The sequence below is a fragment of the Podarcis pityusensis genome (genome assembly GCF_964106645.2).
Source record: "Podarcis pityusensis genome assembly, chromosome: 2".
Classification (NCBI taxonomy): domain Eukaryota; kingdom Metazoa; phylum Chordata; class Lepidosauria; order Squamata; family Lacertidae; genus Podarcis; species Podarcis pityusensis.
Window position 1 is genome coordinate 121,161,973 of NC_138029.1, and position 26,497 is coordinate 121,188,469.

Consider the following 26,497-nt stretch of genomic DNA (forward strand, 5'->3'; position numbering starts at 1 on the left):
ATCAAGTCAGTGTCCCTTCTAGGGCAGCATCCTGTTCTCACAGTGGCCAACCAGAGGGAACCAGAGGGCAGGATCCGAGCAGAAGAGCCCTCTCCTCTCCTGCAACTGGTATTCAGAAGCATTGCTGCCTCTGATGATTGTAAGAAAATATTGTGCATAGAATCATAGAGTGGAAGGGCTCCTGTGGGTCATCTAGTCCAACCCGCTGCAATGCAGGAATCCATGATGATGTTGGCATCCGTCTGTTTCAGGAGACCATGGAGGAGTGTGCCTTTGGGGGTCAGGTCAAGATGTTGGGAGAGTTGCAGGGCCTTCTCTGGCTGTAGAGACCAATATGGGGGAGATGTTTATTCTATGACCTATGGATCCCTTTCGCTCAGATATGGGGGGAGGGGGAATCAACTCAGCAGGGGGAGAGAGAGAGAACATCCCCGGAGGGGGTGGGCACAGTGAAGGGAAATAATGCATAGACAGGAAAAAACAGAAAAATGTGAAGGGGTGCTGAAATTGCGCTCAAATAATATCGAGGGCACAGGTGAAAGGCAAAGCAAGTTTCTAGTTCTCTTGCTTCGGAATGAAGAGCTGTTTAAATAGGAACCAAGGAAGCTGCCTAGTCCAGAACCAGACCATTGCACCATCTAGATCCGTGCTGTCTGCACAGGCTGGAAGCATCTCTCCAGGTTACAGGAAGGGATGATTTCCTAGCCCTGCCGGAAGATGTAGGGAATTAAACCCGGAACCTTCTGCACCCAAGAGCCACTTTCGCCTTTTAAGAGACACCACCCTCAGAATTCACCAGCCACCACAGATCTCTGGGAATTACCAGGATGAAACTGTCTCACCTGCTGCTCCTCCTCCTCTGCCTAGCTCAGGAGGAAACCTTCTGCCAGAGCCACCGCCTGGGAACTGGTCTCCACTCCCTGATCCTTCACCCAGTTCTCCATCTCTGGGGGGAGGACAGCCAGGAATTGCTTCAGGATCACCAGGTCCAGGATCTGAGCCTCGGTGTGTCGCTCTGGCTCCAGCCACTCCCTGCAAAGGCGGTGGAGTCGGCTGCAAACCTCTTGGGGCCCCTGGGCCTCCTGGTAGCGGGAATGCCTGAATCTTCTCGGTAGTGGCGCCCGCCCTGTGGAACGCCCTCCCATCAGATGTCAAAGCGATAAATAACTACCTGATATTCAGAAGACATCTTAAGGCAGCCCTTTTCAGGGAAGTTTTTAATGTGTGATATTTTAGTGTATTTTTGGTTTCTATGGAAGCCGCCCAGAGTGGCTGGGGAAACCCAGCCAGATGGGCGGGGTACAAATAATAAATTATTATTACTATTATTATTATTATTATTATTATTATCTTGTCAGGACTTCCAGTACCAGAACAAACAACAATGGTGACAAGGGGCATCCTTGTCTAGTTCCTTTTTGTATACTACATTTATCTGTTATCACTCGATTTACAATCATTTTTGCATTTTGATCTGAGTGAACAGCTTGCATTCCCCTATTAAAATTTACTCCAAATCCCATCTGCTCCATCACCCTCTTCATGAAGCTCCAAGAAACATTATCAAATGCTTTTCCCGCATCTCTAAACATTAATGCTGCTTTTTTCTCACTTCCAGGTACTCTATAATATTTAATACATTTCTAATATTATCTTTGATTTCTCTGCCTGGAAGGAATTCAGCTTGGTCATGACGAATAAATTCTTTTAGGATTTTTTTCATTCTATTTGCCAAAACAAATGCAAATAGTTTATCATCATTATTAAGTATTGAGATCAGCCTATAATTTTTAACTAACGTCACATCCAAATCTTGTTTTGGTATCAAAGTTATATAAGCCTCTTTCCATGTTTCTGGAACTTCCCCCGTTTTCAAAATCTCGTTCTTTGTGTCATATCATCCAGTATTTTTTCATTCAGTCTCCACCGAAAGGTGGACTGAATCTCTTTCTGTATTTCCATAGTTATAGAATTATGATCTGACATTGTTCTTGGATCTATTTCAATATTTTTAATTTTTGGCTCCAATTCCTTAGAGACCCAAACTGCATCCAGTCAGGCACTGCTTTCATGAACATGAGAGAAAAAAGTGAACTGTTTTTCGAACGGATGCTTAATTCTCCAAATATCTATCAATTTTACATTTTCTATCATTTCAAAAAAAGTTTTGAGAAGCCTACCCTCTTTCGTGTCTTTCCTCCTAATCGTTCTTTCGCTAGTGATGGGACTCTAATTGTCTCAAAATCCTGAATTTTTATTTATTTATTTTAATTTGGTGCATATATCCCTACCAAAATTCTTTTTTCTCCCTCAAATTTAATTTCTACCATTAATTTTCTCCCTTTCTCATCCTTTTGAATTAATTGTGGTTCAAGTGCAGGTTTTATGTACAAAGCAATTCCACATTTTTTGGAAACATCTGATGCAACAAAATGGCTCCCTAGTCTCTCATTACTCAAGATTTTCTCATGCTTTCTTGCAACGTGAGTCTCCTGTAGGCAAATTATATCCAAATTCCGTTTTAAAACTCATGCCACACCCTGTTTCTTTTTATATTACTGTTAAGGCCACTGACATTCCAAGTTAGTAATTTAAGATTTGCCATTATCTAATTCATTTTAAAAAGGGACGCGGGTGGCGCTGTGGGTAAAACCTCAGTGCCTAGGGCTTACCGATCGCATGTTCGGCGGTTCGAATCCCTGTGGCGGGGTGAGCTCCCATCTTTCGGTCCCAGCTCCTGCCCACCTAGCAGTTTGAAAGCACCCTTAAGTGCAAGTAGGTAAATAGGTACCACTTTATAGTGGGAAGGTAAAGGGCGTTTCCATGTGCTGCGCTGGTGCTGGCTCGCCAGAGCAGCTTTGTCACGCTGGCCACGTGACCCGGAAGTGTCTGCGGACAGCGCTGGCCCCCGGCCTCTTGAGTGAGATGGGCGCACAACCCTAGAGTCGGACACGACTGGCCCGTACGGGCAGGGGTACCTTTACCTTTACCTTTAATTCATTTTTAAAAGATTTGCTTTTTTGCCCTGCTCTTTCAGTCTTTTCCAGTTCATCTCTTTGCATCTCATAAGGGGTTCTAAAGTCTCTCCCCGAGCTTTGAAACTCTGGGTCTTTGCCATGTTTCGCTAAGAATTCCTGTACCTGACTCTCTGAGATTAGTCTAAATCTCTTTCTCCTGTAGGTAAAGGAAACTCCCTCCAGGAATTCCCATTTGTAATTTATTTCTGCTCCTCTTAAAATTGCTGTCAGGTTTTGATACTTCCTTCTCTTAACTCTCAATTTAAATGGCATTTCTTTAAAAATGTCAACTTTCTGTCCTTCAACCACCAGACCATCCTCAAAACTTTTTTGCATTACTGCATCTTTAATTTTCTTTGTTGTGAAAGTCAAGAGAATGCCTGATGGCTGTCTTTTCTCTCTTGAAGCTCGGGTTCGAACTCTGTAAACATTCTCTTTTTTTTTTTTTTTTTTTGCTTTTATGATTTTATTGAATTCCAACTCATAATACATTTTATCCATTATACAACAAATCATATCCATTTTAGACTTCCTTCAACGTCACTGACATTCTTTCATAGTTATCCTTTTGGTACACATTCCATTCTTCCATATTGCCATTTACACCTCCCTTCCCTCATTATTTCTATTAAACAATATTCATAAATTCTTTACAGAGCCTCTTTAAAACCCGCCAGCGTTGTATTTGCACCATAGTTATTTTCCAGATAACACACAAATTTCTCCCAGTCCTTTATAAATTTTTGGTCTTTAGTGTATCTGATTTTCCCTGTTAATTTGTCCAGTTCTGCATATTCTATTAATTTTGCTCTCCACTCTTCTACCCTTGGAATTTCCTCCTGCTTCCACCTCTGAGCCAATACGATTCTGGCAGCTGTTACAGCATACTGGAAAAGTTTGCAATCTTTCCTTCTAATGTCCTTCCCTACAACACCTAATAAAAAAGCCTCTGGCCTTTTCACAAAGGTATACTTTAACATCTTCTTCATCTCATTATAGATCTCATCCCAGAAGCTTTTTACTTTCTTACATTCCCACCACTGGTGGAAGAATGTCCCTTCTTTGCATTTACATTTCCAGCATTTGTTATCTACCTTATACATCTTTGCCAATCTTACAGGTGACAGGTACCATCTGTAGAGCATTTTCATCATATTTTCCTTCAATAACGTGCAGGCCGTAAATTTTATGTTCTCTTTCCACAACCTTTCCCAATCCTCCAGTTGAATATTATATCCTAAGTCCCTTGCCCACTGTACCATCACTGACTTCACCTCCTCATCTTTCGTGTGCCACTCTAACATTATTTTATACATCTTTGATAGATTTTTAAATTCGTTATTTATTATTTCCTTTTGGAAGGTTGATTCTTTTTCTGCATACCCCCTTTCCTTCAACTCTTTTTTAAACATTTCGTTTATCTGGAAGTAGTGTAGCCAATCATATGTTAATGCTTTAACTTGGTCGTACGATTTCATTTTCCACTTCCCTCCTTCATTGGTAACCATTTCTCCATATGTTCCCCACTTTCCTCTCATGTTAGTTTTCTTAACACACATTATTTCTAACGGGGATAACCAATGTGGGACTTTTGGTTCTAGTATATTTTTATATCTATCCCAAACCTCTATTAGTGCTCCTCTAAAAATGTGATTTCCAAATCCCTTATGTACTCTCTTTTTGTCACACCATAGGTACGCGTGCCACCCAAATTTGTTATTAAACCCTTCCAAATCTAATAATTCTTTGTTTTCCAATTTTACCCATTCTTTTAACCAGCACAGGCATGCTGCCTCATAATACAATCTCATGTCTGGTAGTGCGAAGCCTCCTCTCTCCTTTGCATCTGTCAATAACTTAAATTTAATTCTAGGCTTCTTTCCTTCCCAGACATATCTTGAAATCGCCTTTTGCCATTCCCCGAAAATTTTTGTACCTTTTAGTATGGGTAAAGTTTGAAATAAAAATAACAACTTAGGAAGCACCATCATTTTTACCATTGATATTCTTCCCCATAGTGATAGTTTCAATCTATTCCAAACCTCTAAATCCCTCTTTATTCCTTTCCACATAGGGATATAATTATATTGGTATAAATCTATATTCTTATCCGAGAGCCAAATTCCCAAGTATTTAACCTTTTTGACTACCTCTATCTCCGTTTGTTGTTTTAATAATTCAATTTTATCTTGGTCCATATTTTTAACTATCATTTTGGTCTTCCTCTTATTCAGTCTAAATCCTGCTAATTTTCCAAATTGTTCCATCTCATCCAAAATTTCTTTTGTACTTTCTATAGGTTCTTCCAGAGTCACAACCACGTCATCCGCGAAGGCCTTAACTTTATATTCATTTATGCCTAATGTCACCCCTTTGATTTGCTTATTTTGTCTTATTGCATTTAATAAAACTTCCAGGACCACTATAAATAGCAATGGCGAAAGCGGACAACCCTGCCTTGTTCCTTTAGATATTTTAATATCTTCCGTGATGATGTTATTTATAATCAACCTAGCTTTCTGTTCTGTATAGATTGCTTCGATACCATTAAAAAATTCATGGCCCACTTCCATAGCCTCCAAATTTTTCAACATAAATTCCCAGATCACATTATCGAAGGCTTTCTCTGCATCTACGAATATTAAACTTGCTGGTTTATCACACCTATCGGACAAATATTCAATAACATTGACTATATTTCTTATATTGTTCCTTAGTTGTCTGCCCGGTAGGAAACCTTCTTGGTCTTTATGTATGATTTTTACTAATATCTTTTTTAATCTCTTAGCTAGGATTCCTGTGAAGATCTTATAATCTGTGTTCAGTAACGAGATAGGTCTATAATTCTTAATCTGGGTTAAGTCCGAATCTTGTTTTGGTATTATTGTAATAAATGCCTCTTTCCATGTTCCTGGAATGTCCTTTTCTTTTAAAATGTTGTTCATTACTTCTACCAACGGGGCCATCAACGTATCTCTCATCTCTTTATAATAGCTAGATGTAAGTCCATCCGGACCTGGTGTTTTCCCTCTTTTTAATTCTTTTATGACTTCTTCTACTTCCTCTTTACATATTGGGGCATTCAGTTGTTCCCTTTGATCTGTTGGGATCTTTCTCACCATCTTCTCTTTCAAATATCTTTCTATTTTCTTCTTGTTATTCTTTTCTTTATTCTTATATAGTTGTCTGTAAAAATCTAAAAATCTTTTCCTAATTTCTTTCGGGTCTGTTATTTCTTCTCCATTTACCTCAATTTTATTAATTGTACTTTGTTCTTTCCTTTTCTTAGCCTGCCAGGCCAACCATTTTCCTGATTTATTGGCAAACTCAAAGTTTTTTTGTCTTAGCCTTTTGATATTCCATTCAACCTCTTTATTTATTAACATCGCAAATTGGGTTTGGAGAATCTTAATTTCCTGTAGTATCTTCTCATTGTTAGGTTTTTTTATCAATTTTTGTTCCTTATTCATAATCTGTTCTAAGATCTCTTTTGTCTTTTTTTCTTTGTTGTTTCTTTTCCATACATTCTGCTGAATAAAGAGGCCCCTCATCACTGCCTTACTTGCATCCCACACCACACTCGTTTTTGTCCCTTTATCCATATTATCTCTGAAGTAATTATCTAGATTTTTTTGTGCTTTTTCGACGAACTTTTGGTCGTCCCATATGTTATCATTCAACCTCCACCTAAAAGTTCGCTCTTCAAAACCTTTTAGCTCCATTTCTATTGGGTTATGGTCCGAAATCACCTTAGCCTGTATTTCAATTTTTTGAATTCTTGGAGTTAGCTCATTTGATACCCATATTTGATCTATTCTTGACATTGATTGGTTCGACTCTGAGTGGTATGTGAATTGCTTCTCTAGGGGATGTCTGAGCCTCCAAATATCTACTAAGTTACAATTCTTTGTCATCGAAAAGAATGTTTTAGGTAATTTCCCTTCTTTATTCTTCGTTCTTCTCAATCTGTCCATTTCTATTGAAACCACACCGTTCATATCCCCCATTATTATGATTTTTTGGTCCATATATTCAAATAATTTCTCCTCTAATAATCTGAAGAATTCCGTCTTGTTCCCGTTTGGTGAGTAGATCCCAACGATTATCAATTTTTCACCTTGCCACTTAATTTGAACCATTATGATTCTGCCTTCTTCATCCTTAAATAATTGGTGAGATTCAATTTTATTTTTAATATATAATACAACACCTCTTTTTTTCTCTTTATTCGAGGATATAAATTCATTCCCTAACCTTTTATTTATCAAAATTTTCCTGTGCTTTTTAATCACGTGCGTTTCTTGTAAACATATGATGTCTAAATTTTTCTTTTTTAACATATGTTCGATCTTGTTCCGTTTTTTCTTATCATTCATCCCATTCACGTTCCAGTTCCATAGTTTTAACGTCATTCTTCTTATCACTGTTTAGATTTGAGTTTTACCTTATAGTCTTTCTATCTCTTCTCCTTCTTCGTCTTCTTCCTCTTCTTCTGATTCTCTTCCAACGTGTTCTTCTTCTTCTTCTTCTCTTAATTCGAATTCCTCCCTTAAGTTTAATCCTCCTTCTGCCCCTTTAGCCTCTTCCTCTCCCCCTTGGAGCTCTTTATATCTCCTTGTAAATTTTCCAATTTCCTCCGGACTAGTTAATCTTCTTTTTACCCCTTTATAAAAAAATGAGACTCCTTCCGGAAATTCCCATCTAAAATCGATCTTATTTTTCTTAAGCAGTTGCACCAGTGGTTTATAAGCTTCTCTTCGTTTCAACAACCTTATTGGAATATCTTTAAAGATAATTATATAATTCCCATCAATATATAATCTCTTCTCTCTATTCCTTTGCAAAATCTGATTCCTCATCTCTCTATCTTTGAATGTTATTAAGCAATCACCTGGGAATTTCTTTACTGTTCTTGATCTTATTTTCATTCTGAATGCATTTTGTACTGTTTTTGCCACTTCTTCCTCCGATAACTCCATCCACTGCGCAATTTCTTTTACCAATCTTTCTTTTATATTTTCATTTTGTATTTCCGGTACTTGCCTCAATCTCAAATTCACTTCTCTCTGTTTTAGTTCATTCATTGCGATAGAGTCTTTTATTTCTTCCTGTATTTTGTTTAAATCTGCAATCTCCTTTTTCATCTTCTCTTCTTCCCGTTTCATCTCTCTCATTTCATGTTTTGTCTTTTTAAGTCCTTCGTCCACTCTCTTTGAGACCTCTTTAATCTGCCCTTTTAATTCACTAACTGTCTCCTCAATCTTTTTATCCATTTTCCCAATTTTATTATCCACCTGTTCTAATTTTGTCTCCAAATTTTTTTCGCTCTGTTTAATTTCTGCAAACATCTTCAATATTTCTGTTCTGAAATCTGTTTCCTGTTTTGAAGCTCTTCTATCTGTTGGGGTCCCCCCCTCTACCCCCTTTTTTTGTGTATGCGACATTTCCTCAACTATCAAATATCAGATATCAAAAAATTAAACTATACAGTTTCTAGACAATTCCCAACTATTAACAATTACTATTATCATTAAATATCAATGAAATGTCCATCAAAAACTTACAATACTAACTTAAAGGAAAGGAGGGTTATGATTTACAGATTTTTTAACAGTTCACCTTCAAAATCATATATTTAGATTTTGTCTCGTCCTCCACAGGTTGAAGAAGCTGTATTCTTCTTGCCCCCGTTCGGGCTAATCCAGTCAGAACATTTATTAAGCTGTCTCTGATTTGAGGGTCTATAAGAGCTCCAAAAACAATTATCTTTAAATTGGTAGTCCAAAAGTACTCCAGAGGACAGATGTAGAGAATATAAAGTCCAAACTCCAGAAGACAAAGATAGTGAATATAAAGTCAAATTGTAATTTCCAATATGTTCAAGTTCCACATTCCAAATTCCAAACTATCTGTAATTATCTATATTTATTTTATTTATCCCTTATAAGCAAATTTGTCCCTTAGAAATGGGTTTCTATAGTAAATAATTCCTGGAGGATTTTCCGTTAGGAGTTGAAGAGATTTCTTAAAGACGATTTTTCTTTCTTTCACAGTCTTAGATTACCTCTACGGAGGTTTCTTACTTTAAATAATAATGCTTGATTTGAACCACTAGAGGGAGTCCAACCTTACCAAATTTTAGAGTAGTTCTTAAATGGCTTCCCTACTCCAACAGTTCTCTTTAAAGTCCAATTTTCACTAATTTAAAGTTCCTAACAAAGATAGAGAACAGATGAAAAGGATGTTAAACAAACCACCAAAAACCACCTTCTTCAAGAAAAAAAAGGTAAAACCAAATATCTTATAAAGTCACTTATTATAACATCAGGAGTCCTTCTTAGCCCAATATGGCGTCAGAGGTTTCTTAGCGTGGAAATGCACTCACAGAGTCACAGAGATGTAATAGAATAGTCCTCTTTGTCTTTCCACTGCCTCACTGACGCTGAGATCACACTTCATTCGTAAAAATTTTCTGCTCCCCTTTTTAAAGTCCTCCCTTCTCTTCTTTCTTCTGGAGAAAGTTAAATTGTTACAGGGGAGACGATAATAGTAGCCGCTAGCGGCAACTTACTTTCATTTTAGGCTCTGCATACAACCTGTGTCTTTAAATGAAGCCAGACGTCCGCTGAACTCGAGCTCTTCTCTTTTTAATTCGGAGACTTCCTTGCTCTTACTGCTCGTCAATTCCAGCAATTTTAGATGTTCTGCATCCGAATTTCTTTATTTTGAGAGCGGAGCGCTATCTCCCACAGGCTCGGGGCTTCGCTTATTAGCCGCTGCTATGGCCGCCCGATCGCCTGCTGCTCGTTCCGCCGCACTCTTCACCTCTTTTTACGGAGGCTACCTGGCGGCCGGACGGGCAGCTTTTTAGGCACCGCCGGGAACCTGAACCCCTAGACACCCTCCAGAGGTACAACCAGAGGTTTTTGCGCCCTAAAAACCTCCTTTTTCGGCTAAAAAAGCCAGGGCTTTCCCACCGGAAAAAACCCTCGCCTGTAGCGGGTTCCGCGCTCCACCGGAAGTCTTTTCTCTCTTGAAGCTCGGGTTCGAACTCTGTAAACATTCTCAATGCATTCTTCCATTCCTTCCTCTGCACCCATCCAATTCCCCAATATCCCGCCCATATAACTTGCAAGGCCTTGTTCCTTCTCCTTTTCCGGCAACCCTCTTATTCAAATTTTAATTTAATTTTACAGTGGTACCTCAGGTTAAGTACTTAATTCGTTCCGGAGGTCCGTACTTAACCTGAAACTGTTCTTAACCTGAAGCACTACTTTAGCTAATGGGGCCTCCAGCTGCTGCCGTGCCACCGGAGCCCGATTTCTGTTCCCATCCTGAAGCAAAGTTCTTAACCTGAAGCACTATTTCTGGGTTAGCGGAGTCTGTAACCTGAAGCGTATGTAACCTGAGGTACCACTGTAATTGTAAAAGTAAATTCTGTTGTTCCAGTTCATTCTGTCTGTCTGTCAGGCCCCCTACCGCCCCCGCTAAAGCCAATTGATCTTCCTTTATTTCCTCTCTTAATTCCAGTTTTTTCTAGTTTTACTACCTTGACATCCAAAGCATTTACTTTTTCATCCAGTCTGTCAAATTTCTGCGACAATACTTCCTTGGTGTTCTCTATATCTGATCTTATTTCCATAAATTGTTTAATCCAGTGTTCCCCAACCTTGGGCCTCCAGCTGTTTTTGGACTACAACTCCCATCATCCCTCACTAGCAAGACCAGTGGTCAAGGATGATGGGAATTGTAGTCCGAAAACAGCTGGAGGCCCAAGGTTGAGGAACACTGGTTTAATCATAGTCTGCTCCAACCCTTTCCTAAATTCTGCAAAATGTAAGGCCATAAGTTCAGCCATTTCTGATTTTGGAGTATTTTCTATATCTCCCTGTGCTCAGACTCTCCTTCTTTCTGACACTCTCTGTTTTACTGGCTCCTGTTTAGATTTCTCTGCCATGTCAGTTCTCAAAAACAAACTGTTCCCAAGCGCTTCTGTCTTAAGGACACTTCAGGTCTTTCCCTCACTTGTATACAAGTCTTTTCCCCTATCTTGTATACAGCAGTTCTCCCACCAATCCAGTTCCCACACCCTTTTAAACCAAACTGTAACAACACTTTCAGGTTTACAGCAAATTATAAAAGTTCCACAATATCCAAAAAATAAAAAGAGAAGAGGGCAAGATCACCTTTATATACAATCTACGGAAGAAAAAAAATAAAAAAGCAGGCCACAACAGCAGTCTAATAGTTACCACTGTTCAAACTCGCTGTTATGTTGTCTCCTTGATGATGATTTAGCACTTGCCAAACTTCTAGTTATATTATAATCCACAAAATGTCTTGTAATCTAAAACTCCACTGTGAGTCCAAAAATTTTCCAGGCGTATTTATAATCCAAATGATATTTGTAATCCAAATGATGTTTGTAATCCAAATGATGTTTGTAATCCAATATCTGCTGCTTCTCTCAGTTTTTATTCCAATACAGGCCCTGTTCTTTAAAAAGGAATCCTCCCCCCCCCCTTCTCCTACTCCCTCCCTGGGATTACCTCCCACTTATGGAAAAGTGTCCTTCTGCCAAGGTTTGGTAGGACTTGCCAAGATACAAGGTCCTTTTTAGAATTATTATTTTTTAAATCTTGGCAACTTTTCCAAGCCTTTCAGTACTTTCCCTCATAAAATCTGCATTCCTATTCATAAGAACTGAGAGTACTCCAATCTCTTCCTGTTATCTTCCTTTTAAGAAATCAAAGAAAAAAGAGCAACAGTTTCTTCTTGTATCCAAAGTATATCATGTTATTAAGTAGCAAAGTGCAGTTTCAAAAGTATCTGAAGACTGATGTGTCTCCAAAGATTTTTTCCCCATTCACAAGTCTGTACCGCAATTCTTTTTATTTTGAAAACTCCATTGTAGTTGACAATAACTTTTTTCCTTTGAAAGTCTGCTGCTTCAGGTGGCGATTCATGGTTTCAGGATTCTGAGCCACGCTGGAGCCACAGGCAGGCTCAAATCGCTGTCTCTCTCTCTCACACACACACCCCACTCGCTGCCAATGCAATGGCGGAGCTCCGGCAATCGTGGCAAGCCTCTTTACGCCTGGCTGGTCCCCTCAACACCCTACTGCCTGTGGGGCCTTTTTTGGGGGGGGTGCCTAACCCTGGCACTCTCCTCCATTGCTCCAAACCCCCCGGTAATGGTCGTCTTTTAGACGGATGACTCGCAACACGCCACCATTTCCCTTCGCAGGCAAACCGGAAGCCCCACTCATGGACTCATTGCTAAAACCGTGTTTATGGAAGACAATCTTACTCGGCTACGAGTGATCGCCAAAGAAGAAGAATTTCTCTCTTGACTGCGTATTAAGGCTTATTATACAGTATATATTTTTCAACAGCATTTGTTCATTAGAGCTGTGATCTGAGCAGCTATACTCTCATTGCAAAGATCTGATTTACATACGTCAACAGAATACCAGCGAATGCATTTGTGTCTATGAAAAATATCAGATCAATTCACACGAGATTAAGAAATCTTGGGGATGGGAGAAATATTAAAGCAAAGCTATATACAAGTGATGAATACATGGGAAATAACGCATGAGAAAGAAAATAGAACATAGCTATGTAAACCTAACTCTGATCAGGAGAACAATCTGCAACATAGCCACTAAAATGAATAAAAAATTCTAATGAAAGCAAATTCTAATTCTGAACACAATCATTGGTTTACTCTCTGTAGGAGTTATTTGATAGGATTAAATATCTTTCCACACTCCAACCTTACTATTTCCCTTGTACGAGTTCTTTTCAGTTTAGTAAGGGAGTCCTTGTCACATAAGTTGTTTCTATAGGCCAAACATTTCTAAGATTTCCTCCCTGTATGAGTTCTTTGGTGGCTAGTAAGGATATTACTACGACTGAAGCTTTTTCCACACTCTGAACACGTATACGGTTTCTCTCCTGTATGAGTTCTTTCATGCGACTTAAGGGAGCTACTGTGACTGAAGCTCCTTCCACACTCCGAACACGTATACGGCTTCTCTCCTGTATGAGTTCGTTGATGCGACTTAAGGGAGCTACTGCACCTGAAGCTCCTTCCACACTCCGAACATGTGTAAGGTTTCTCTCTTGTATGAGTTCGTTGATGCAACGTAAGGGAGCTACTGCACCTGAAGCTCCTTCCACACTCCGAACATGTATACGGTTTTTCTCCTGTATGAGTTCTTTGATGCAACGTGAGTTGGCTACCGCGACAAAAGCTGTTGCCACACTCCAAACATTTATAAGGTTTCTCTCCCGTGTGCAATCTTTGATGCAAGGTAAGGCTGCCACTCTGGCTGAAGCTCTTTCCACACTCCAAACATGTATATCGTTTCTCCCCTGTATGAATTCTTTCATGCGAGGAAAGGTAGTCGATGCGACTGAAGCTCTTGCCACATTCCCAGCATTTATAAGGTTTGCTGCCTCGATGAGTTTGTTGGTGTCTAGTAAGCCCATAGCTGTGAGCGAAGCTCATTCCACACTCCAAACACGTATGCTGTTTCTCCCCTGTATGAGTTCTTTGATGCGACTTAAGTGTGCTACTTTGAGTGAAGCTCCTTCCACACTCTGAACATGTATACGGTTTCTCCCCTTTATGAGTTCGTTGATGGGACTTAAGATGGCTACTGTTACTGAAGCTCTTTCCACACTCTGAACATGTATACGGTTTCTCTCCTGTATGAGATCTTTGATGCACGGTAAGGGCACCACAGTGACTGAAGCTCTTTCCACACTCTGAACATGTATACGGTTTCTCCCCTGTATGAGTTCGTAGATGCAAGGTAAGGGAACTACTTTCACTGAAGCTCTTTCCACATTCCAAGCATTTACATGGTTTCTCTCCTGTATGAGTTCTCTGATGCGACATGAGATGGCTACCACGACAAAACCTCTTTCCACACTCCAAACATTTATACAGTTTCTCTCCTGTGTGCAATCTTTGATGCAAGGTAAGGCTGCAATTCTGACTGAAGCTCTTTCCACACTCCAAACATGTATATTGTTTCTCCCCTGTATGAATTCTTTCATGCGAGGAAAGGTAGTCGATGCGACTGAAGCTCTTGCCACATTCCCAACATTTATAAGGTTTGCTGCCTCGATGAGTTTGTTGATGTATAGTAAGCGCACTGCTGCGAGCGAAGCTCATTCCACACTCCACACACGTATGCGGTTTCTCCCCTGTATGAGTTCTTTGATGCAACTTAAGGGTGCCACTCCTACTGAAGCTCCTTCCACACTCTAAACATGTATACGGTTTTTCTCCTGTATGAGATCTTTGATGCGACTTAAGGTGGCCACTCTGACTGAAGCTCATTCCACACTCTGAACATGTATACGGTCTCTCCCCTGTATGAGATCTATGATGCATGGTAAGGACACTACTGTGACTGAAGCTTTTTCCACACTCTGAACATGTATACGGTCTCTCCCCTGTATGAGTTCGTTGATGCACGGTAAGGGCACTACTGTGACTGAAGCTCTTTCCACACTCCAAACATTTATAAGGTTTCTCTCCTGTGTGCAATCTTTGATGCGACGTAAGGCTGCTACTGTTACTGAAGCTCTTTCCACACTCCAAACATTCATGTTTTTTCTCCTCTCTGGGAATTTGGTTTTCACCACCCTGAGACATACAAGGGTCACCCTCCGGCTTCTGCTTTCGTCTCCCCTCTCGCCTGCTGCCTCCATCTTGAACCCTCAGCTTCCTTTGCTCTTTGGATCCTTTTGGTGACATTTCTGATTGTTCCCCTTTTGCCAGCATCCCTTCAACATCTCCTGATGGAATAAAAAGGCAAACTGATGAAATGCTAAAGGAGCGTCTTCACCCCAATCATTCAGTCAGGACACAGAGATCCAGGTCCCGGGGCCTTGTGGCAGTTCCCTCACTGTGAGAAGGGAAGTTACAGGGAATGAGGCAGAGGGCCTTCTCGGTAGTGGTGCCCACCCTGTGGAACGCCCTCTTGTGAGATGTCAGATAAATAACTATACAACTTTTAGAAGACATCTGAAGGCAGCCATGTAGAGGTAAGTTTTTAATGATTTATGCTTTATTGTGCTTTTATATTTGTTGGAAGCCAGCTAGAGTGGCTGGGGCAGCCCAGTGAGATGTGTGGGGTACAAATAATGAAAGTATTAATATTAGTATTATTATTTGTTGAGTTTATATACCTCCCTATACCCAGAAGTCTCAGCGTGGTTCTCAGAAAAGATCACAGAATAAAAACAACAATCCAATAACACCCCCTCCAAAAAAGTCACATTTGAAAAAGGATATAGGATGTCAAAAATATCAACCAAAAGCCTGTTTAAAAAGGAACCTTTTTGCCTGGCATTTAAAGGTGTATAATGAAGGTGCCAGGAGAACATTCCTGGGGAAATGCATTCCACAGATGGGGAGCCACTGCAGAGAAGGCCCTGTTCTCGTGTTGCCACTCTCTGGATCTCTTGAGGAGGAGGCCCACGAAGGAGGGCCTCAGAATATGATCTCAGGGTTCGGGTAGGTTGTTTTTTAAAAAAAAATTTATGTAGATCACCAGGAACCAAACTCAAACAGTGAAACCCCCCAGGCGGCCAATACATTGGGTGTACATAAACAATAAAAACATATTCAAATCAACCATATGTACAATTCTATACATATTAAACTCCACACTCCATAAGATTTTAACATTTAATCACCCCATATTGTTCAAACCTACCCAAATAATTCAATATCTTCTCAAACCTCTTTATATAAAACTCCTCTTTCTCACTGACCTTAAACCCTTTCATTTTACGTACCTTCACAGTTAGGTATTCTAAAAAGATAATATTATTCAATTTTCCCCTCCATTTGTTCACCCCTGGCTCTTCTCCATTTTTCCAATTATTCGCTCTAACCTGTCTAGCTGCAATTACCACCAATTTTACCCATTTACATTCCTCTTTTGTTTTTAACCTGGTGCTACCCAGGCTAATAAGAACCATTAATTTAGATATTTCCACACTTCTACCCACAATTCCCAATATTTCTATACCAATCTGTTTCCAAAACTTCTTAACTAATGGAGAATCCCATATGACTGTACGTTCCCATCACTCCACATTTCCTCCAGCAATTCTTACTTCCACATTTTGTGATAGGATACAACCTTACTGGTGTGTAATACCATTTTTGTACCAGCTTCAACCCCTGTTCCTGGATTATCCTAGAGGTAGCAACAAAGAGTGATTGCTGAAAAATTCTTTCCCAATCTTCATCTAAAATCTGTTCCTGGATATCTAACCTCCAATATTCTTTCAAACTTTCCTCTGGTGATTTCCCCATATTTAATAACACGTTATACAATTTTGAAACTATTTTGGCCCTATCTAACCTATATTCTTTCACTAATTCTTTGAAGGGTGTAATAATTCTTTTACCACATTATTTAACTTCTTCTTACTTCAACAGGGAGGAAAGTTGCTTTTTCTGTAACCAATTAATTTTGTTCCAAATTCCAGTTTCCTCTTCCATCGTACCTTCTAATTTCCCACCTTTCTCCATACCCTGAATTGAGATCTCCTTTAATTTATCCCCTACCTCTTTCAGGATGAGCTCCCGTAACGGGCCCATTTTATCATAATACACATTTGGGTAAAAGGAGAAAAGTCAGGAAAAAGCTTACTTCTCCACTTCTCCCATACCCAAAGGGACCCCGTAAATGTTGATATTTTTTCTACTTCCTTTTTCCTTTTCCTCCTATCGAATATTCTTATTTTCCCTCCAACCAAATCATAAGATGTCTCAATTGGCAAGCTTCATAATATAAAACCAAATTGGGAATCCCCCATCCTCCATCTTGGGTTCTATGATACCTCTATCTGCCGGCCGGCCTTAGTTTCTTGGATGCAAAAACAAACCTATCGATTTTCCCTTGCCACCCCTTCAAAATCCGTTCCGGTATGTGCCAGGGTAATACATAAAAAAGATAGGTTAATCTGGGTAACAAAAGCATTTAACTAATGCAATTCTTGTACTAATTGATTCCTTCCTTTTCTCCCATATTCTCAACTTCGACTGAATACCGCTCTAAATTTCTTTATAATTATATTCAAATATTTTCTTCACATTTTGAGATATCCTTACTCCTAAATACTTTACTATTTTATTTGCTATAGGAATACAGTGGTACCTCGGGTTAAGTACTTCATTCGTTCCGGAGCTCCGTTCTTAACCTGAAACTGTTCTTAACCTGAAGCACCACTTTAGCTAATGGGGCCTCCTGCTGCTGCTGCGCTGCCGGAGCACAATTTCTGTTCTCATCCTGAAGCAAAGTTCTTAACCTGAGGTACTATTTCTGGGTTAGCGGAGTCTGTAACCTGAGGCGTATGTAACCTGAAGTGTATTTAACCCGAGGTACCACTGTGCCAAATAATTCAGAGGCTTCTAATTGAGTTTTACGTTCCACATTTAAACACATCATTGGTGATTTAGAAAAATTAACTTTTAACCCTGAAACTTTTGAAAATCCTTGCAAAATTCTTTTTAATGGCCCCATTGGGGTCTCTAGGTCCTTGACCATCACCATCATATCATCTGCATACATTGTCATTAACTCCCCCCTGCTCTCCTTTCCCCCGGGATTTCAAATCCTTTAATCTCATTATTCTTTTGGAGTTTAATTGCTAATGGTTCCAATGCTAAGATAATGAACATGGGAGAAAGTGGACATCCTTGCTTTGTACCACTTAGCACTTGGGCGACCCACCAGTTCCTACCATTGCTTTGGACTCTGTATATATTGCTTCTATCACATTTTGAAATTTCACTCCAAATTTATATTTTTGCAGTATCTTTTTCAAATGATTCCAATCCACCGAATCAAATGCTTTATATATATCCAATGACATGAGAGTAAGAGGCAGGTCCTCATTTTTCGCTAAATACACCATACCCATCACCTTCCTAACTGCCTCCACCAAATGCTTCTGAGGCATAAACCCAAATTGCTCTTTCCCCACCAATTGTACAATACAGTTTTTTAGCCTTATTGCTATGACTTTGGCAAATATTCTATACTGCATATTAGTAATCGATATTGGCCTATAAGAATCCGCCAGAGTTTGATCTTTCCCTGGTTGGGGAATTAATACCAACCTTGGCTCCAACCAGGTAGGTGGAGTTGAAGCTCCATTCAAAATTCCTTGGTACGGTACAGTCACAGGCGGCACCAATATATCCTTAAAATGCTTATAATACCCCACACTGTACCCATCCAATCCTGGTGCCGATTGCACATTCATAGAGTCGATTGCTAATCTAACTTCCTCCTCTGTTATATCCTTATCCAATTCCCTTCTACTTTCTTCTTGTAATTCTGGGAGCTCCAATCCTTCACAAAATTGATCCACCTCTTCGTCCTTAATTCCTTTATTTGCATACAATCTATTATAAAATCCTAAAAAGGTCTCCAATATCTTATTAGGGTCTGTTTCCAATCCCCCTTTATCATCTCTAATAGCTCTAATATTTTTCCTTTCCTGATAATTCCTAATTTTATTTGCTAATATTTTCCCTCCTTTCCCTTCACATTCATAATATTTTTGTTTACAATACCATAACTTTAAAGTGGTTCTATTCATATCTAAAACTTTCAACTCTTCTCTTTTGATCTATTTTTTCCCTGTCCTTCTTTTGCTTAGACATCCTAAATTTCTCCTCCAATAACCTAATTTCTTTTTCTACCTCCTTAAGCCTTCTAGCTTTCCCCTTTTTTAACACTGACAAACTCTGAATACATTCTCCCCTAATGACTGCCTTTATTGCTTCCCATTTTGTTGCTAATGGGATTTCTGGGTCTAGAGTCTCCTCAAAATACCTTTCTACCGCAATTTATATTTTAACTTACTCTGCTCATCAGCTACCAACCAAGGGTAAGACCTATTAATGTGACCTATTTGAAGGAAAGCAGATATGGGGGCATGGTCAGTGATCTTAATCATTCCAATATCCATTCCCTTCACCCATTTCCTAGCCTCTTGTGATATTAAAATACAGTCTTGAGAATGTTCCATGTGGGCTAGAATAAAATGAATATGAGTAATCCTTGGGGAACAACTCCATCCATAGTTCCAATAATCCAAACCTCCCACATACAGTGGTGCCTCGCAAGACGAAATTAATTCGTTCCGCGAGTTTTGTCGTCTTGCGATTTTTTCGTCTTGCGAAGCACGGTGTCGGGAAAGTTTTGGAAAAGCTTCAAAAATCACCAAAGTCCTTAAAAACCTCAAAAAAGGCTACCACACCGCGTTCTATGAGTTGCTCCTCGAAGTCAAGTCGCAACTGTATTAACGGTGTTAAGAAAAAGGAAACAAACTTGCAAGACGTTTTCGTCTTGCGAAGCAAGCCCATAGGGAAAATCGTCTTGCGAAGCAGCTCAAAAAACAAAAAACCCTTTCGTCTAGCGAGTTTTTTGTCTTGCAAGGCATTCGTCTTGCGAGGTACCACTGTAATTTTTTTAACTTCATACCCTTTTCCTTTTTGGAACTATTTCCCCCTTAGATTAACATTAAAGTCCCCCCCCCCAACTACTTTTGTATAAGGCGAGAATTTCTCAAGCTTCTGTAAGCACCTATAGAGAAAATCCAGCTGGTGCTTCTTAGGGGGATAAATTGACGCTAATGCCAGAGGCTCACCCTCCAAGCAACCTTGAACAAAAACAAACCTTCCATTCTTATCTCTTAACACCTTATTCTCCACAAAGTCAACATTGGATTTAATTACTATTCCCACCACTCTACTTTTCAAAGTTCCAGAAGCCATACATTTTTTCCCTTTTACAAAGCCAGGGAAATTAACCTCCCTCTTCCCACCCCCCACTATATGTTTCTTGCAAAAAAACAACATCATCAAATGTACTTCCCAATTCTCACTCGCTTCACCTGATTAACCAAACCTCTAACATTAAGAGCTGTACACACAATATTCACATTCTTTATCACGTCTTTTCCAACCATCTCACTTCTCCTTTTCCCTCCTTTTGTACCATACCCGCCTGGAGGTAAACCCAACCCCAACCACCATCCCAACTAACCCTACTGTGAGCCCTACCCTTTCACCCCCACAAAAAAGTCCAGGCAAAAGAAACAAGAGAATAACTGTGTGCCGCCAAACTGTGTTCATACGCAAAACTTAGGTTCATAAGGAAAGAAGTATTGCGGTCCTGAGCCATTTAAGGCTTTATAGGTCAAAATTTGCACTTTGAATTGGACCCCGTAACTAACTGGCAGCCACTGCAGTCAGACCAGGATGGGTGTAATATCCTCAAACCGCCTTGCTCCAGTGAGCAACCTGGCCAGTAAATTCTGCACTCGCTGAATTTTCCAAATTGTCTTCAGAGCCAGCCCTACGTATAACGCATATCTATATCTAACCTTGAAGTTACCAGAGCATAGACAACGGTAGATAGGCTATCCCTGTACAGATAGAAGCTTAGCTGGGCCACCAGCCAAAGCTGATGGAAGGCACTACAGGCCATCTGAGCCTCATGCAACAGCAAAGGATCCAGGATTACCCCCAAGCGACGAACCTGCTCCTCCAGAGGAAGTGTAACCCCATCAAGAGCAGGCGACCTCCCAGCCATCTGCTCTAGGGAACCACCCACTAACTGAGCCTCACTCTTATCTGGATCGAGCTTCAATTTGTTGGCTCTCATCCAGTCCATTACAAAGGCAAGACACTGGTCCAGCACTTCCTCTGCCTCATCTTCAGATAGAAAGGAGAAATAGAGCTGAGTGTCATCAGCATACTGCTGGCAACGTACTCCAAACCTCTGGATAACCCTTCCCAGCGATTTCATGTAGATGTTAAACAACAAGGGGGATTGGATTGGGCCTTGCGGAACCCCACACTGAAGCTTCCATGGGGCTGAAATGCATTGCCCAAGTAACACCCTTTGGAAATGACCATCCTAGTAGGACTGGAACCATCGCAAAGCAGTGCCACCCACCCCCAGTTCAGAGAGTCGCTCCAGAAGGATACCATGGTCAGTGGTATTGAAAGCCGCTGAGAGGTGGAGAACAATGAACAGGGACACATTTCCCTTGTCTCTCTCTCGACAGAGGTCATCATAGAGGGCCACCAAAGCAGTTTCCGTGCCAAAACCAGGCCTAAACCCTGATTGAAATGGATCCAGAAAATCAGTTTCTTCCAAAAGCACCTGGATCTGGTCTGCGACCACTCACTCCAGAACCTTGACCAGGAAAGGGAGATCAACAACTGGCCGGTAGTTAGGCTTTCTGAATTCAGAGAAGGTTTCTTAAGGAGTGGTTTTACCTCTGCCTCCTTCAAACATGCAGGGACCACCCCCTCTTGTAAAGAGGCACTGATCATCTCCCTGGCCCAGCCTGCTGGTTTTTATCAGCCAAGAGGCGAAAGGGTCAAGAGTACAAATGGTCACCCTGACTGAGCCAAGCACCTTGTCCATATCCTTGAGCCTGACCAACTGAAAAAACTCATCCAACACAACAGGACTAGACTGTGCTCTGGACACGCCATGAGACTCATCTGCTGTAACAGCAGAGTCAAGGTCTTGGTGGATGCAAGCAATTTTATCTTCAAAATGCTTTGCAAACAAGTCACAGCCAGCTACTGCTGGTTCTACTCCTCCTTTGAGCCTGCCTGTAAAAGGCTCTGTACAACTTGGAAAAGTTCTGCCGGACGACATAATGAAGATGCAATGGAGGCAGCAAAGTATGCTTTCTTTTCTCCCTTCACTGTCACTAGGTAGGCTTGATAATGAGCCCTTACCAGTGTTCGGTTGCATTCATTTGGATCTTTCCTCCACTTTCATTCAAGCAGTCTCCCAGCTTATTTCCTCACCTAAGCTCTAGAGTATACCAGGGGGCCAATCAGGCTCCACAAAGTGGGAGAGGGCGCTCAGGGGTAGTAGTAGTAGTAGTAGTAGTAGTAGTAGTAGTAGCAGCATTAGCCTGTCTAAATAAGGCCTCAGCCACACTTGGAATTTTAATGTGGACTTGAAGTTGCTTGTTTCTCCTTTTTTAAAAAAAAACCTCTTATGCCCAGAACTCCTCTTGCAGAAACTGCTTACACAAACAATTTAAAATGTGTGTGTTGGGGGGGGGGGTAATTGGTTCTTTTTGTTTCTGTTCTGATTATGTACTTTTATCCTGTGAACCGTCCTGAGGCCTGTGGGTATAGGGAGGTATGTAAATTTAACAAATTATAGTAAAATCAGGCCAGATTAAAATTATTACAAGTTCCAGGGGGAGCCCCTGCAGAAGGTTTTCCAATGCTTAAGGGTCTACCTTGACCCCAAGCCCTATGGGGAGCCCAAGGAAGGTCCCCCACCTGCCCAAGTTGGCCTGCAGGGAGGAGAGCAGGAGAAAGAGCTGCCCTTCCATTAGGGAAAGATGTCCTACCCCCATAAAAAGGGGGAAAGACCTATAAATGAATCATCTTAGCTGAATTATATAAAGAATGCATTAATTATGGGAAATGTAAATATTTGTGGAAATACCCTTTGCAAAAGCGCGTGCATTAGGCGAGATCTGCACCAAAATGCTGACCAATTTTCAAGAGGTCTTTAAAAATGTGAAAATCTGGATAAATTGATGACTAGAAAAAGGAGACGCAGAAAAAAACTTACATTGAAACGCTTTGCCTAACAGGGTTTTTTTTAAATCCCTCCTCAGAACTCCCTCCAGCAGCACCCCCAGTCCCCCCCCCCCCCCCAGTTATAACATATAATGATTTGACGCACCTCCTGCGCCTCCGCGAGAAACGACACTCGCCGCCATGTTCGGCATCTTCCCACGGAAGCGGAAGCTGCTATTCTCCCGGCAGCCTTTTTTTTTTCTTCCGCTCTAGGAATCTCAGCTCTGTCGTCGCTGCTCTTAACCGATTCGGAGCCGAGCGGCTGAGCCTCTGGGCTTCTCCGGGCAAGGAGCGAGGAGAGGCGCTGGTCTCGCCTCCGGAAAGCCCCGCTGGATCTGCTGCACGGGAGCCCTAAAACATTTTCTAAACTAATTTTTTAAAATTATTTTCAATTTTCAAATTAACAACATTTTTGCTTTTGGTAAAATCCATATCCAATCCAAATTTGCAATAATTGACTTTCCCCCGCCCCCGTTTCTATCCCCCCCTTTTATTCTCCTTGCATGTAATTACTATATATTTCCTCAGTTAATTTCAACCTTTGTTCTCCCTCCTAAATCTATTCTTAGTTCATAAATGTTACATCAAACTTGCTAATGTTTTCACGTTTTTACAGTGTTCTTTAAAATAGTCTATAAAGTTCTCCCACTCTTGATTGAATTTTTTTCTGATTAGATCTGTTCACAGAAAGTTTAGCCATTTCGGCATACTCAATCATCTTAGTTATCCATTCTTCTTTCTTTGGGACCTTTTCTTCTTTCCACATCTGGGCTAGTAGCATCTGGCCTCTTTTGCTTCCTTGGCAATTCTCCTCCTATTACACCAAGTTAAAAAGCCTCTGTTTTTTTTTAACAAACATAATTTTAAACTTTTTAAAAAGTTCATTGTATATCATTTCCTGAAGCCCTTTACTTTTGTACATGTCCACCACATTTGGGGGGGGGGAAGTACCTTCCCCTTATCCTTACATTTCCAGTATAGAGGTATTTTTTATACATTTTAGAAGAAGAAGAAGAGGAGGAGTTTGGATTTGATATCCCGCCTTTCACTCCCTTTCAGGAGTCTCAAAGCGGCTAACATTCTCCTTTCCCTTCCTCCCCCACAACAAACACTCTGTGAGGTGAGTGGGGCTGAGAGACTGGCCCAAGGTCACCCAGCAGCTGCATGTGGAGGAGCGGAGACGCGAACCCGGTTCCCCAGATTACGAGACTACCGCTTTTAACCACTACACCACACTGGCTCTCAAACTTAGCAAACTTTACTGGAGTAAAATACCACCGGTACATCATCTTCATATAATTTTCTTTTAATGAACTACGTGCCGTGAATTTTAAAATCTCTTTCCACCTCTTTTCCCATGATTCAAGTGGTATATTATAACCTATATCTTTTGTCCATTGTATCATTACAGCTTTAACCTCTTCATCTTTCATCTCCCATTCCAACTGTAGTTTGTACATTCTTGGTAACAATTTCTCATTATTTTCTAATAATTCCCTTTCAAACTTTAAGAATTCCTTCCCAAAGCCCTTCTCTTTGTCACCTCTGAATATGTCATTTAATTGGTAATATTGTAACCAATCTGTTAACAGAGCTTTTATATCCTCATATTCTTTCACCTTTAATTTGTAGTCTACTTCTGTTAGCAGATCTTTCTTTGTTGCCCAGTTTCCATTCATGTTTACCTTTTTTACAGATATGGCTTCCAATGGGGAATGCCACAAAGGTGTCTTGTTCTCTAATAAATACTTACATTTGTCCCATACTTGGTAAATTGATTTCCCTATAATGTGGTTCAGGAATCCCTTGTGTACCTTTGTTTTCTCATACCATAAGTAAGCATGCCAACCAAACCTATTATCATGTCCTTCCAGATCTAATACCTCAGTATTGTTTAACTGTATCCATTCTCGCAGCCAGCACAGACAGGACACTTCATAATATAACTTTAAAGCCAGCAGGGAGAATCCACCTCTTTGTTTTAAACCTGTTAATAATTTATATTTTATTCTAGGTCCCGTCCCTCCCCCCCCCCCCGTCAGATAAATTTAGAAATATCTTTTTTCCATTGCTTAAAGTGTTCCGCTCCTCTGACCGTGGGTATTGATTGGAATAAAAACAAGATTATTGTCAATACATTCATTTTTATCACAGAGACCCTTCCCCACAATGATAAGTTTATCTTTCCCCATATCTCCATATCCCTTTTAACTTCATTCCAGACCTTTAAATAGTTCTATTTAAAAATGTTTATATTTCTAGTTGTTAACCACACCCCTAGATATTTCACTTTCTTTTCTATCACTAGGTCTGTTTTTGACTTAAATTCATTTTTCTTTTGTTCTGACATATTCTTCAGTAATACTTTTGTTTTTATTCAACTTTTATGCTACTTGCCCAAAATTATCATTTTTTCCCTAGCACCCTTGGAATATATTCCAGGGGTTCTTCCAGAGTTATGAACAGGTCGTCCGCAAATGCTTTCAATTTATATGATTTGCACCCTACTGGAATTCCTTTTATGTTTTCATCCATCCTTATGCTCCTTACATTTTCTAAACTAAACTGCCCCGCTTTCCACCAAGGAAGTCAAAGTGGCTGACATTGGTCTCCCACGCACACCTCTTCCATTTTATCCTCACAACACCCTTGTGAGGTAGGTTAGGGGGGAGAGACTGTGAATTGCCCATTATCACCCAGTGAGGGAGGATTTGAACCCTGGTCCCCCTGGGCCTCAATCAATATTCTAACCCCTGCACTGTACTGCCTGTCTCAGCACCTGCAATGAATGTGCTCCCCACATCAGATATCCTGATCAGGCCCTTCCTAGCAGAACTGGCCTAGTTTCTTTTATGGGTTTTTGTGTGTGCTTTTTCTCAGAATCATAAGAATTGGAAGGGACCCCAAGGGTCATCTAGCTCAACCCTCTGCAATGCAGGAATCACAGATAAAAAAATCCCTGATGGAAGCCCATCCAACCTCTGTTGAGCCAGACATCCTGGAGAGTGAAGTCAAATGGGCCTTAGAAAGCACTGCTAATAACAAGGCCAGTGGAAGTGATGATATTCCAGCTGAACTATTTAAAAGATGATGCTGTTAAGGTGCTACACTCAATATGCCAGCAAGTTTGGAAAACTCAAAATCCCAAAGAAATCCCAAAGAAGGGCAGTGCCAAAGAATGCTCCAACTACTGCACAATTGTACCCATTTCACACGCTAGCAAGGTTATGCTTAAAATTCTACAAGGCAGGCTTAAGCAGTATGTGGACCGAGAACTCCCAGAAGTGCAAGCTGGATTTCAAAGGGGCAGAGGAACCAGAGACCAAATTGCAAACATGCGGTGTATTATGGCGAAAGCTAGAGAGTTCCAGAAAGACATCTACTTCTGCTTCATTGACTATGCAAAAGCTTTTGGCTGTGTCGACCACAGCAAACTATGGCAAGTTCTTAAATAAATGGGAGTGCCTGATCACCTCATCTGTCTCCTGAGAAATCTCTATGTGGGACAAGACGCTACAGTTAGAACTGGATATGGAACAACTGATTGGTTCAAAATTGGGAAAGGAGTACAACAAGGCTGTATGTTGTCTCCCTGCTTATTCAACTTACATGCAGAATTCATCATGCGAAAGGCTGGGCTGGATGAATCCCAAATCGGAATTAAGATTGCCAGAAGAAATATCAACAACCTCAGATATGCAGATGACACAACCTTGATGGCAGAAAGTGAGGAGGAATTAAAGAACCTTTTAATGAGGGTGAAAGAGGAGAGCGCAAAATACGGTCTGAAGCTCAACATCAA

The 26,497-nt window shown here is 40.5% G+C and overlaps 2 protein-coding genes and 1 long non-coding RNA gene across 4 annotated transcripts in view; 1 reads left to right on the forward strand and 2 right to left on the reverse strand.

The window, feature by feature from the left end:
* LOC308470142 overlaps positions 1–3,446 on the reverse strand; it is a 38,315-nt gene extending 34,869 nt beyond the window's left edge. Inside the window, exon 1 of the long non-coding RNA XR_013982192.1 lies at positions 843–3,446. This is a non-coding gene — a long non-coding RNA (uncharacterized lncRNA). The remainder of the gene's footprint in view (positions 1–842) is intronic.
* Positions 1–26,497, forward strand: part of LOC308469757 (uncharacterized protein) — a 127,900-nt gene that overhangs the window by 49,738 nt on the left and 51,665 nt on the right. The gene's annotated exons all lie outside the window — the stretch shown is intronic.
* Positions 11,190–22,846, reverse strand: LOC308469521 (uncharacterized protein). Of its 2 annotated transcripts, none has more exons than XM_080992103.1 (2): positions 22,802–22,846; positions 11,190–14,834 (listed from the first exon to the last, which is right to left on the reverse strand). In XM_080992103.1, the coding sequence occupies exons 1-2, from the start codon at positions 22,836–22,838 to the stop codon at positions 12,880–12,882; spliced, it is 1,992 nt and encodes a 663-aa protein (XP_080848229.1). In that variant the 5' UTR covers positions 22,839–22,846; the 3' UTR covers positions 11,190–12,879. The 2 variants fall into 2 exon arrangements, with proteins under 2 accessions (XP_080848229.1, XP_080848230.1); XM_080992104.1 differs by lacking the exon at positions 22,802–22,846 and adding an exon at positions 20,747–21,421.

What these genes read in the sequence shown, in the direction of transcription:
- LOC308469521 (XM_080992103.1), bottom strand. Translation starts at nt 22,838, where the DNA reads ATGGCGGCGAGTGTCGTTTCTCGCGGAGGCGCAGGAG. An exon ending in TTCTCGCGGAGGCGCAGGAG is followed by an intron (nt 14,835 to 22,801) that starts GTGCGTCAAATC and finishes TTATTCCATCAG; the next exon opens with GAGATGTTGAAGGGATGCTG.